Here is a 14,357-nt window from a genome sequence, read left to right on the forward strand (position 1 = left end):
CAAAGCTTCTCTCACTCAAAAACAAGAAATTAAAAATGAGACTTGGAACGGCGTATCACAAACCTTCAACTACTAAATTCTCAACACATATAATTGTAAAATACAATTTTGCTTCTAAGAAAATGTAAAGTACACATTTAGTGAACATTCATGAAGTTGGTGCTCACTGCCTGTGACTGCGGGAAAACATTGAAAATCTAGCAGCATGCAAGGAGAGCTGTTGGTGGCTCTCTCCCTGGAGCTGACCCTATGAGTGGACCCTGAGGGGCATGAAGAAAGGAGATGTTTACATGGATGACACACACACTCTCATAAAGAATCTTAAATTACAAAACCACAGAACTGAATGTCTGAAGAGAACTCCAGAAAAAAATTTAGTCCAGCTGCAATGGCTTCTGGAAAGCAGAGCAGACTGTAAAATGGTCAAAATCAAGGAGCCTGGTAAGCCTGCACTTACCATTGTGATCACTAGATGGCAAGCAACGCTAAAAAGGCAAAATGCAGCTTAAAATCAAAGTTTTACAGGGTAAGGTGGGGTGTGCGGAGGGTGGGTGAAGGCTAAGAATGTGGAGGGAGAGGATGGACAAGAGCAGGTGAAGCAGCAACAGCTTGTTTGGTACTCACAGAGGTTCCGATGACGTATGTAACACTCTGAGACAGACACACCCTGCAGCAGGACTTCCTTGGCTTCACAGTCCTCTCTCTACCTCCAGAGGGCTAGGACTACTGCTGGGGGGTGGCTGCCTGGCTTACTACATAGACTTTCTCTTTCTTTCCTGCTCTCTCTTTCTTTAACATCGTCTAATCTTTTTTAAGGATGTATTTGTATGTGAATCACCTGGACGCCTGGTTCCTGAGGAGGTCAGAAGAGGGCTTCAGATTTCCTAGAACTAGAGTTGACCAATTAAGAATATTGGTCACTGCTACATATGTGCTAGGAACAGAACACAGGTCCTCTGCAAGAGCCTTATCTCCATCCCCTAAAAATAAGGATACTTTTTGATACTGTCCCATTTTGGAGTTGAGCCAACCAAAATCCAGAAATACAGTTTTGCTAACCTCAAGTCTATAGCAAACAACTGATCTTATGCATAAAATCCAATTGTGGAATATACAAATGTCATAGCACTGAATTATAATAGCAGTGCCTTGAATATGCACAGTGGTTACATTACTTGAAAAGAGCTTTAAAATACTTTTTGTATGTTTATAGGTATAACTGAAATGCAATTAAAGACTTTCGAAAGGTTCACTTCAGTGTGAGATGTTTCACGTATCATATTCCCTTGACAAGCTTACTGTACCACAAACTGTGCTAAACACTTTCCTGTTTTGTGTATGGTAAGGGCAAATGTTAGCAAGCAGTGACTTGGGTAAGTTGTGGGTAAGTTGCTGGTAAGTTAATGTGCAGACTCCATTAACAAGCCATTTCTATAACCATGCTGGGTCAGAGTATCCTGAGGGGCCTGAGGAAAATGTGAGAGGGAAAAACTGCTTATAAACGACAGACCTCAACCCGTTTTAACAAAGGGACTGTGCCAGCAAGCTGGAGATGCTAACTCTCCAGGAAGACAGGACACACTGAGGCAGGACACTAGCACTGAGGCCTGAGGACTGAAGAGCCTTCCAGTATACACAGGGAAAGGACTAACAAGACACACAATTGGTGAGATCTAATGACTTGTGCTAATGATGTCTGTTGTTACTGGGTAAGAGGCCAACGTCTTCAGAAAGCATGACAACCCAGTCCTGAGAAGGAGAGTGTTATAGGGCTGGTCAGCAGTGAAGATTTTGACATGGTCCTGAAAATATAAGGATTTCTTTATCTTCTGCCTACACTGATCTCACAGTCTTTGTGAGCTTTCTGTGCTTTGTTCTCTATGTTTATCTGCCACCTACGGTGTGCTTCCATGTAACAGTAGCATTCCATTCTAATGAGATTGCTATCTTACAGGCTTGAGACTGAGAATCTTAAATTTTAGTTCCTTTGCTTCCAATTTTGCTTCCTTTTTGGTGCAGAAATATTCAGGAGAATGACACTCCCACTTTAACAAAGACAAAGACTAGATAACCTAAAAAGTAAATCATAATTACTTTTGAATCCATGAAAGAGACAAGATGTACAGTACCAAGTAAACTAAGCTTCATTTATCAGAAAGCGTTGGCAAAGAAAACAGCAATGAGCTTCCCTTAAGAAGGTTAGCTCCTGAGAGTTTAATAAAACATTATATAAAGAACATGCAAGGGCTAACCTGTCAATTTAGAATAGCCAGGATTCTCCAAGACAGAAAGGGTTGGAGTGTTCGCAGTCCCTGCCTCTTTCCTGCCCACATTCCTGTAACTTCACTTACAGCTAACGGAAGTGCAGGTAAGACAAACTGGAAAGACGCTGTGGTAGTTCAGGAGAGCAGACAGACTTGCAGCCATGATGCTCACAAACTCTTCTACACCTTTACTTCATAGAAAACTAAAGCCTTCCCAAGACTGTGAGAGGAAGTGCAGAAGCAATTCTCTGCTGGTGTGAAGGACCCCACACTGACACCAAGCCCACATCTATTCTACTGGGGAGGAGGCCAAGAAATCCCTCCCACAAGAAAAAATGATGATATAAAGGAGCTGTGTGCCACAGTTTGAACAGGAATGACCTCTAAAGGCCCATGTGTTGAAACTTGGCCAGGCCTTAGGTGCTTTGCGGGGGTTGTGCTGGAAATTTCAGGTGGTAAGGCTTGGTGGGAGGAAGGAAGTCATCAGGGACATGCTCTGTGAAGACAAAGCTTATCTTCGGCCCTTCCTTTCTCTTAAGCTCTGAGGCTGCCGGACTCATTTGCGGTCATGATACTCTGCCTTCTATGAGTCCAAAGCAATGGCTATAAATGAATGGATCTCTAAGGCCATGAGCTAAAATAAACCTTTTCTTTTAAATTGTTTCCTTGTCACAAGGACAGGGATGAACTATCAGAGCTGTTCAAAGGCTCACAGTGAAGGTGCAGGGACATGCCTTGCCTAAGACTGAAGATACACCAGAGCAGAGAACAGCCACAAGGCAAGGGCCAAGGACATCCCTGGCGCCATGTGGCTCAGGTAAACAAGTACTGAGGAAAGCTTAGGATGGATCAGGAGAACAGAGAGAACTCAGAGAATTCTCCAGAAGTATTCCACAAAAACAAAGATAACAGCTCCTACAGATAGGATTATCGGTAACAAAATCTAATTCCAGAGAGACATACCCTTTGTAACAATACCATATGAAAGAAACAGCATGCTCACGTCTAGATGCAAACATTAATGTACTCTACTCATGAAATCTAGCATTCAATTAAGAATTATGGAATATTATTGAACTGATAAACAATGCATGAGTAAATGGATAGCAAAAAATGGAAAAAAATTAAAAGACCCAAGCAGAATTGATAGGAAAAAAAGAAAGATAATTTCTCTTTCTCTTCCTCTCTCTCTCTCTCTCTCTGTAGTGGTAGTGGATTTGTTACTATAAATAAAATGGGAAAATATCACCTAATATGAAACTGACTGCAGTGAGTACTAGAACAAAATGTGTAACAAAACTCTAATTTTCATAATAATCCATGGAGGTGGCCATGATTAACCATCATTTTATAGCTCATCAGGCTTAGAGAGGTTAATAAAGATCTTTATGTTCACAAACCATCCATAGGACAGAGCTGGTGTTCTTGTCTGGGTTTGACATACTCTAAGGCCACAGATCTTTCTGTTCCCTCTTAAGTGACAAACAAGGCTGATGAGGCAGAAGGCGAATACGGAGACTGAATAAAAATCTGCAAAGGAGTCTTCCTGTGTGTGCAAGTCATTAAGGATTGAAAAGGTGACAGGCGATCTTCACAGCAACTGGCTAGTCTAACAACACCAGAGGTCCTGAGGAGACGCATGGCCCTGAAAGCCATGAGCTAGCATCCACTGATGGCCAGACAGTTGAATGGGACTCTCACGACAGTATGTCCACTCTGTCCACATTGCACGGCCAGTGCATTAACAGAGGCTCATTTTAATTTGGCTGGACTCTGTTCTAGTTTTCTTTTATTTTTTAACTTAAAAATCATTACACTTTAGAGTTAACAGAATGCAAGAAACACAACTGACCCCCTGGTTTGGCGAAGTATTCTTCCCGTAAACAGAGTGCTTTAGGAGTCATTCTTCCTTGTCATTCAGAGACTATCTAAAAAGCTGCCCAATGGCAATAGTCCAGGAGCCTACCTCTAAAGCGTGCTGACGGGCACAAGAAGGCTGGCACTCACAGCACCCACCCTCCTCTGCATGGGCACTTGCAACATGGTGTCAAGCCAGTTATTTCCAAGCCAGCTGTTAAGGGTTGTTTAGACGCTGAGTGATAATCATCTGTGTTTGAAATCCCAGTACCTTTTTGGTCTTTAACATTTGAAAACACAACTTTTGCCAGTAGTTTTACAGTTAACTTTTTGGTGCAAAATATTTCTAGTTAGAACAATATGCTTAAATGTTAAATACATTATTGAAGAAGAAAAAGTTAGTGATCCTTTGAGAAGCGGCAGTCTAGCTGAAGATCCCGATGGATAGTGGGAAGAGCAACTATGAGGAATGGACTGGCTTTTCCATCCATCAACCAACACTGATCTTTGAGAAACTTCAAAGCAGTGCTATACAAAAACCAGGCAGGAGAAGCATAATTTCCTTATCCTAAGATTCTTGAGAGAAAATAAGTACTTGTGTATAGAATATGGGTATTTCTAGAATAGCGAAATGTTGTTAATTTGATCAGAACCTTTAAAGATCATAACCTTTTTAGGTAATAGGTAATGCTTAAGTTGAAGCATAGAAAACAGAGAAAAAATTTTTCCATGTTTCTATATAATGTCTAAAATGGCAATACTCATTAACTATATTTATTAAGTGGAAAAAAAGTACATTTTGTCTTTGTTTCAAGAGTATATAATAGTTATTTGTGGTAAATTAAACTGAAGAGTAAAATTATAACATTTAATGTTATATTTAATGTTAAATTTTAAATTTAAACTTTAAAGTTTTTCAAATTATATATTACATTTACATAAATGTTTCTTTTCCACTGTATGTTTTCTAATATACCAAGCATTGTTCTGCAGAGATAAATTTATTACTTTAAATCCCAGAGTATTACCGACAGGACTATTGTCTCTCAGTGGTATTCTTGGACAATTTAAGCCAGTTTAATGGCTTTAGTGTTTGGCACCACACAACATCCACTAGAGGGCGTGCATGTAAGCCGTTTGTTTCCTTTTGAAACAATTTTAACTACAATCAAATCTGAAATGTTTGAAAGTAATACCGTTCCAACAGAGAAAATAACTTCTTTCTAATTAACGACATGGTGCCTGTATGTTTCATCGAAAATCAACTGTATAAATTAGTGACATTAGAAAAAATGAGGTTAAATTCAACATGAAGAGACCCTGGAATACATGCTGCTTTAATGTGTTTTATTTAGGCAATACTTCTTACGCTTACATTCACCTAACTTAGTTCAAAAGAGTTTTATCCTTTGAATTTTCTGAGAAGATTTTCTTATTATTTCAACCAGCAATTTACCTGAATAGTATCTTCAGTACTGAGCCAAAACAAACATAAAGTTCAGAATGATTACTTATCATGATTTCTTTTATTATTTGTCTTCTTAAATCCTGTTCAATGGGGAAACCATGGCTGGTACTGGAAACCTAGCCAAAGACCCAGGACTAGTGAAGTCAGGGGATCCTCCACCACCTTAGTAAACCAACATAAATTCCAACTACATTCTAAACATTGTTTTTATACCACACATATGTATAGTCCTCTCCTCATCAGGGAACCTTCACTCTGAACAGATGAAATCATTACAGAAAACCACAACCAATCAAAAGGTAGAGTTGTGGAGCCCAGTTCCAATGGGATATATCTATAAAACCACTTCAGCACCTAAGGCTCAGGCAACATTACAGAACAGGGGGCAGAAAGATTGTAAGTGTCAGAGATTTGGATAGTTTGCTGTGAGATTGTGGCTCTTGGTAATATCAGAAGCTACACCCATAAAGTGTCATCTAACATGACTGCCTAACCACAAGCTGATTAGGGACAACAGCACACATGGCTAACATAGACAGGAAAAAGAGTTCTCAACTCGACACACAGAACTACAGGCAAGTAAAGAATGCTGAGTGAGAGAAATAGGCTTTTCCAGGGAAAAGTATACCAGTTTTATCAATACCAGGTGGCAGGCCTTGAAAACATACATATGAGTAATAATATACAGACTAAGGAGCTTGTATATAGGAGAATATGTATATACATATATGTATATAACAACAATTAATGAAAAGAGACCATAAACCTGAAGGAAAGTAGTAGGGGTGTGTGGGAAGACTTGAAAGGGAGGAAAGACATAGTGGAAATGATATAATTATAACTTCAAAGTAATACAATTGTTATTTGTCTTAAGTAAATACTTATTTTACAAAACCAAGTATTCTTAATAATTACTTGTCATATCCCTCCTCTAATCCACACCAACAGAAATAATTTTTGAGTTGTTATTTATCATCACTTTTGTCTTCAGGAGAAGTAAAGTGGCTATTTCCCTCTGTATAATCTCTCACTTTTTTTTTTTTTGAAAAAACAGAATCACGCTATGTAACAAACTAACTTTTTACTTGTGACTTTTCTAGTGTATATCACTACAAGTGGCAACTATACCACTTTTTTTACACTTTTTATGTCACTTCAACAGAAGTGCTACCATTTATTACAATTATATTTTACTTTAGAATTGATTCAACTTATAAAGAAAACTTTGCCATTACAACATTACTATGAACTACACACAAATTCATTTTTATTTTTTATTTTTCTTATGAGCTACAAAATTAATGAGCATCTAAGTCTTTGTATTTTAAGTTGCTTTTAAATTAATTACATTTGTAGTGGGTAAAACACACATTAAGTATCTATAAAACATAAACTAGCTGATTATCATATTCATTAAATATGGTAACACGGTGGGATTTCTTTTTATCACCATACACTGAACTGCAGCTATGACATAATTTGCTTAAAAGACTCTGTGAGCCAAAAATGTACACATACACACACACACACACACACACACACACACACACACACCTACCTTCAGAGCATATTTGTAAAAGATAAAAGTATATTAGGGATACTCCAACCAAGGACAGTGCTTGGATATGACCTAGGACCCCTGCTAATTTGTAGCCCATGGCAGCTTAGTATCCATGTGGCTTTCCCTAGTAAGGGGAACATGGACATTTTCTGACATGAACTCTATGGCTGGCTCTTTGATCACCAACCCCTGATGGGGGAGCAGCCTTACCAGGCCACAGAGGAAGACAATGCAGCCAGTCCTGATGTAAACTGATAAGGTAGGGTCAGATGGAAGGGGAGGAGGACCTCCCCTATCAGTGGTCTTATAGAAAGAGGCATGACAAGAGGGAGGGAGGGTGGGATTGGGAGAGAATGAGAGAGGGGGTTATAGATGGAGTACAAAGAGAATAAAATGTAATTAATGTAAAAATAAAAAAATTAATTAAAAAGTATACTACTTATCAATTATAAACTTGTAATAGCTACTCAATTCTGTTAGAATGCTTTGTAAACAATCTAACATAAAAAGAAACACAGAAACACCAACATTTCATTTTAAATGAGCATGAGTATATAAAAAATCTTATCAATCACATTTTATAAGGAAAATATCCTCATCACTTATTTAAGAAAGAACTGTTCTTATTTCAAACTACCAGTGTATAGTAGCAAGGCTATTACACATTGTTCCACTCGTGAGCACTGTACAAAGCCTTGGCTCCATTCCTAGTGAGCGTTCATCGTCAAGCACACTGTGTGACAGCACTCTGCAAAGGAAAGGCCACCTTCCCTGCAGAGACTATGTAAACAGTCTAGAAGGTAGAAAGGAGAAACTCTAGTGGACTAGCATTTGTCCCAGTGACACAGTTAAAAGTGATATGTGTGCCAGGGTTTTAATCAGGCTTAGTAACAAAAAGCATCCTCAGTTCTCCTCTTCCATGAAATTTTGTCACAGTGAAATGTCTTGCTTAGGGCCATCCATCTGTTAATGCTGCCTCATGACATGGCTAAGCTCTTATTCTTGTTCACTAGCATAGTTAGCTGAGTGTGTGCATACATGTGCGTGTGTGCTGTGTGTGTGTATATATGTGTAAGAAAGAGACAGAAGCAGATAGAAAGACAAACACATACACACAAAGATTGCTGGACTAAGCCAAGAATAGTAAATATCCTTTAAAGCAGATCCTAGCTCAGGCTTATAGTCTAAAATTTATTATTGAAAGGACTTTTTCTTTATTCTTAAAATTTTCTATTACATTTTAGACAATTTCATATGACAAAATTAGAATTAATGGGCTAATATTGTTCACTAACTCTTCAGGATTCTGTTAATATAAAATTGACAAAAGAAGGTAAGTACATGGGATTAAAACCGCTCTGCACCATGACCGGTAGCAGTATTCTCACTGGACCAAACTGGCCCTACTTTCAATAAAATCAGAGAAGGATCCTTTCCCTGGAGTCCTGTTAGGCTAGGGCGGCTGTTAGAACTGTCATCTCCACACAGAAGGGAAAGGGCTGGGTTTTACAAATGTGAAGCCTAATTGGGAGCTCTTCATGGCTGTACCCTTGACATTTATTTAAGCCTCATCAACAAAACAGAAAACAGCCATACTAATTAGCAGACCAGCACACAAATTACTATTTGTTGGGGGAGGATTATAGATTCACAGTCTATTCCAAAGACAAGCAAGGTAATGGGACAGACATTTAAATTCATCTCCCATAGCATCCACACTGTAGACTTTGCTTACGTTTAAGACACATTCTTATAATTCAAATGATCACAATTTCATTTAATATTCTGAAAGATAAATGAAAACAAAGTCTTTCATTGGCAAGTCTTGGTAGAAACTAAAAAAGCCATATTCTTTCCACAGCTGGGTCAGTGCTGATAATTAAATGGACTCAGAGTAGGAAGAGTCAAGTCCATTCAAAGTCATTTCTTAATGCAGCTAACAATAAAACAAACACCACCTTGCAAAGTTATAGACAAAAGACTTATTCATAAAACAAGATGTATATTGCTCTTGCAATCATATGCTAAAGTCAGCAGTCAGCCGCCCACTTAGAGAAGAGGAATACCTGCTACTTTTGTGACACAGTGCTGTTTAGTGACTAAGGACAGAAATTTCACACAAGGCAAGAGAGTCAAACAGGGCCATTGTTACAAAGGGCCTGGCACTCAGGACACATGTGTGCACATGAACAGCACCAATTGTAGAGTACTATTATACTTCATTTATGAAGCTATTTTTTCACACTGACAATTCCCTATAGCAGCCTAGGAAAATGGTGCATGATGTTATTATCAATTAAAAAGGAGGAAACCAACACAAAGAGATATTTTATTTTACACAATGTTAAAAGTAAGTTCCTTTTTCAAAGAAGTCAGGTCTGGCTCTGTACTAATTTTTCCATCAGATGTACTGGGAAGGATCACAGTTAACTCCAATGTATTGTATACTGAGAAATTGATAAATGTAGGTTTGATGTGCTCTTATGTGCCCAAAAAGTTAACTGAGAAGGTAATGGATATGTTAATTTGTTCAAATGTAATCATTTTGCCATGTATATAAAAACGTTTTATTCCTTAATCATAGAAATTAAAAAATAGATTTCTAGAAATTAAAAAATAGATTTCTAGAAATTAACATGAAACATGTAAAAACAGAAATTAGTAAGTTATAATAGAAATGTCATACATTGGTCTAAAAAGAAAACTGAATACTAACATGAGGAGTTATCTTAGACACTTGAGTCTCAGCTGAGAGCTGCACTCCGGAGCTTTAAACAGCACGGGGTCGCTAAAGACTATGTGGACTTTTGATGCTGTGTTGCACACATTTCGGGTTATGGGAGAGCCGTGAGCCTATGAGGACAAAAGGTAGAAAGCTATACTTTTAAAGTGACATGTTTTGCTATCAAGATGACAAAACCTGGAATTGCATGGTTCATCTTGATTTACACAATAATAGTATTTAGAATCCCACAGAAATAACTTCTGCATGTACCTATGAAGATTTTCTATATTCTTATGTTCTAGAATTCTATATTCTACCATTCTAGAATGGTAGGTAACACCATTCAGTGGGCTGTGATCCCAGGGTGAACTAGAAGGGAGAAGCTCAGCTGAGTAGCAGTATTCTTCTGTTTTCCTAGCAGTGCATGGCATGTTACCAGCTGCTTCAAACACCTGCCATCCAGAGTCTCCTGCCACAGTGGACTGCACCCTCAAACTGGGAGCCAAATAAAGCCCTCCTTCCTTTAAGGTGTGGCTCCTTACCTGCCACTATTCTAGTATGAGCTACAGACAAATGCTATGATCAGCCTGGCTGTCAACCTTGACAGAATTCGTAAAAGAAGCTTTGTAGACACTCTGCATTTGAGTCTAAAGGTGCCCAACAAACTGCAATTTGATATGGAAGATTTAATTGGTTAAAATCTTTGGAAGCCTACTTTAACTACAAAATAACAGATTTCACTGCTATTTTTCTAAACACTTTCCCAATTGGAACAGTATTTTTAGTGATATCAGCATTTGAACAGAAGCTTTATATAATATTTAATTACAGCATACAAAATAGCCAAGTCTAAAAAAACTCTTAGATATACGGTCCCTAAGCTATGATGGTTTGGCTTTAAGACTTTTTTCTCTCTTTTTTTAAATTTTCTTTTTTTTTTCTTTATTAATTACACTTTCTTCCCTTTGTATCCCCCCTGTGGTTCTCTCCCTCCTCCTGTCCCAATCCCTCCCTTCCTCAACCCTCTGCATTCATGCCCCTCCCCAAGTCCACTGATAGGGGAGGACTTCTTTTCCTTCCTTCTGATCCTAGTCAATTAGGTCTCATCAGGAGTGGCTGCACTGTCTTCTTCTGTGGCCTGGTAATGCTGCTTCCCCCTCAGGGGGAGGTAATTAAAGAGCAGGCCAATCAGTTCATGTCAGAGACAGTCCCTGTTCCTATTACAATGGAACTCACTTGGATACTGAACTGCCATGGTCTACATCTGTGCAGGGGTCTTAGGTTATCTCCATGCATAGTCCTTGGTTGGAGTATCAGTCTCAGGAAAGACCTTTGTGCTCAGATTTTTTGGTTCTGTTGCTCTCCTTGTGGAATTCCTTTCCCCTCCAGGTCTTTCTATCTCCCCCTTCTTTCCTAAGATTCCCTGCACTCTGCCCAAAGGTTGCCTATAAGTCTCAGCATCTACATTGATAGTCTGCAGGGCAGAGCCTTTCAGAGGCCCTCTGGGGCAGGCTCCTGACTTGTTCCCTTTTTTCTCCTTCTTCTGATGTCCTCTTTGCCTTTCTGGATAGGAATTGAGCATTTTAGCAAGAGTCCTCCCTCTTGATTAGTTTTTCTAGGTGTACAGATTTTAGTAGGTTTATCCTATATTATATGTCTATATGAGTGAGTATATACCGTGTGCATCTTTCTGCTTCTGGGATAGCTCACTCAGGATGATCTTTTCCAGATCCCACCATTTACCTGCAAATTTCATGATTTCCTTGTTTTTTTATTGCTGAATAATATTTCATTGTGTAGATATACCACAATTTCTCTATCCATTCCTCCACTGAGGGGCATCTGGGCTGTTTCCAGCTTCTGGCTATTACAAATAAAGCTGCTACAAACATGGTTGAGCAAATGTCCTTATTGTGTACTTGAGAATCTTTTGGATATATGCCTAGGAATGGTATAGCTGGATCTTGAGGAAGCGCTATTCCTAGTTGTCTGAGAAAGCGCCAGATTGCTTTCTAGGGTGGTTGTACAAGTTGACATTCCCACCAGCAGTGGAGGAGGGTTCCCCTTTCTCCACAACCTCTCCAGCATGTGTTGTCTCTTGAGTTTTTAATCTTAGCCATTCTGATGGGTGTAAGGTGAAATCTTAGGGTCGTTCTGATTTGCATTTCCCTGATGGCTAATGAGGTTGAGCATTTCTTAGTGTTTCTCTGCCATTCGATATTCCTCTGCAGAGAATTCTCTGTTTAGCTCTGTACCCCATTTTTTTTTAATTGGATTACTTGATTTTTTGCTGTTTAACTTCTTTAGTTCTTTATATATACTGGATATTAGCCCTCTGTCAGATATAGGTTTTTAAGTTTACTACAGAGAAAAGCAATATATTTTAGGTAAAAATGATCTTTCAACTTTTGAGCAGTAAATGATACAATACTACTCCTTGATTCTGGGTAGTGCAGGGACTCAGAGCCTCCTGTCAGATGCTGCCACAGCGGGAACAACCCAACAGTGTATGGGGCTGCTTAGTTATGATGCGCAATAAGTTGAGTGTCTTTATGGCATTTTCAGTTACAATATGAACAACTTCCCCTGGGTCTATCAGGAGGCACCCCATCATAAGTTAAGGATCATCTATACATTAATTCATCCTTGGATTTCCTAATATTGTTTTAATTTTGCCTGGGTTTCATGTTATGTTCTTGGCAAAGGGAGTCTATTATTGCTGTTCCTTGTCATTTCACATAATCACAGATTGAACTGTCTCTCAGACTCACTGGAGCATAAACTTTTTGAAGACATGACAAAACACAAATTAAATATCCTGTATGTAAAAAGCTTGAGAACAGCACTGTTTCATGTTTGGACTTTTTGGGTGCTACAAAGCTGTACATACACACTGAGATATCTTGTGGACATGAATTGTCCTAACACCAAATTAATCCTTTAGACAGCTTACACAGAGTCCAATGGCAAATTTAGCCAACATTTTAATAAACAGTACAATAAGCTTATGTTTTGAATGTGATGTGTTACCTAGAATATTCTTGGGATGTTCCATGTTTACATCAAGATGGAATTCTAAGATTAGGAATATTTGTTTCTCCATTGACAGTCCTGAGTCCACTACTCCCCCTCCCCCCGATCACTAATGTTGATTTTCCTACATGAATATTAATGGTCCAAGTTACTCCTGAGGAATCTGCTGAATTTGTGCAATCTTTGTGGCACAGGGGTAAGCATCCTCACCTGGGAAAGCTTATGCTTCTCTCTGTCGTCTCCCTTTTCATTGTGTAACATGTAAACTGGTGTGTACTGTACCAAGCCAGAACAGGTCCCATGATCTTCCTCATTGTCCTACACATGAAGAAAAGTAGAATTATTTTACAGTACTCTATTTTTTAGCTAGTGTTATTTGATTAATAAGGTATCTGTGAAGCATCCAAAGAAAACAATTACATTTTGGCTATAATTTCAAAGAATAAGCTAAGGAAAAAAAAAGATTTTTCTATGGTGTGTGTTAATAATTTCAATATTAACACTTAATATTGTTACTTAATTTAATAACTTCAAAAATAATCTATACTTTGACTAGTTGAAACAAAATTTATATGAAGATAAATGTTCACCATTACTAAAATGGCAGATTTTTAAGTGGTTTGTTTTCTTCAAAAGTAAAACTTCAAAACATAATTGTTAATAAAATTGCAAAGATGTAATTTGTAATTAAACCAAACACATCTCGTTATATGGGCATTCACATGATACCTGCCATAATCATAGATTTAAAATCAAATTGTCAGAGGTGATCTTTTATAAATTAGGAATTCTTCAATGTAGTAACTACCATTTAAATGAACTTGTAAAACCAAATAATGGCATATCCTGATTAATTCCAACCAAGATTTTTTTTTTTAATGGTCATTTCAAAGCAAGATCTTCAATTGTACCATAAAGGCAAACAATTTTATGAAGACATACATCCTGTTAACAGTATTTTTGAAGATCTCTACTTTCTGTGATAAAACATGTAAGCAATAAAGAGATTATTCAGTAGATGCATATTGAATAGCATAGAGATAGTTGACAAAGAGCTTGTGATGAAAAACAATTTCTTGAATAAAGGAAAAGCATACTTCAAAAGCCTTTAAAACATCAATCAATCAATAAGTCTGTAGAGCAGGGGCTTCAAACTCATACAAAATCAGGTGAAGTAAGAACATAAGAGGGACACACCTTGTGTTTCAGCCTACTCTTGACTTCTTTTATTCCCAGTCTGGCATGACTCTTTGCCTATAAAGTGAGAATAAGTGTACTGAGCTTTGCATTTAGTATCATTTACTAAATATATAGACACATAGAATTATCTCTAACAAGAATTGCTAACTAGATTAGTTAGAAAGTTAGAAAGAAAAAAATAAAAGAAAAATTATATCCTAACACAATTTTGGAGATGCCATCTACTTACCATTTTATTAAGGCTAAATT

General features: G+C 37.9%; 1 protein-coding gene across 3 annotated transcripts in view; it reads right to left on the reverse strand.

Annotated features, from left to right (window-relative positions):
* Positions 1–14,357, reverse strand: part of Dennd1b (DENN domain containing 1B) — a 227,737-nt gene that overhangs the window by 13,035 nt on the left and 200,345 nt on the right. For all 3 annotated transcript variants that reach the window (XM_055624574.1, XM_055624573.1, XM_055624576.1), the window contains 2 exons: positions 14,106–14,162; positions 13,119–13,226 (listed from right to left, as the gene is read on the reverse strand). In XM_055624574.1, the coding sequence (XP_055480549.1) occupies positions 13,119–13,226; positions 14,106–14,162 (165 nt within the window). The remainder of the gene's footprint in view (positions 1–13,118; positions 13,227–14,105; positions 14,163–14,357) is intronic.

The sequence above is a fragment of the Psammomys obesus genome, unplaced genomic scaffold (assembly GCF_907164565.1).
Source record: "Psammomys obesus unplaced genomic scaffold, mPsaObe1.curated_primary_1811, whole genome shotgun sequence".
Classification (NCBI taxonomy): Eukaryota; Metazoa; Chordata; class Mammalia; order Rodentia; family Muridae; genus Psammomys; species Psammomys obesus.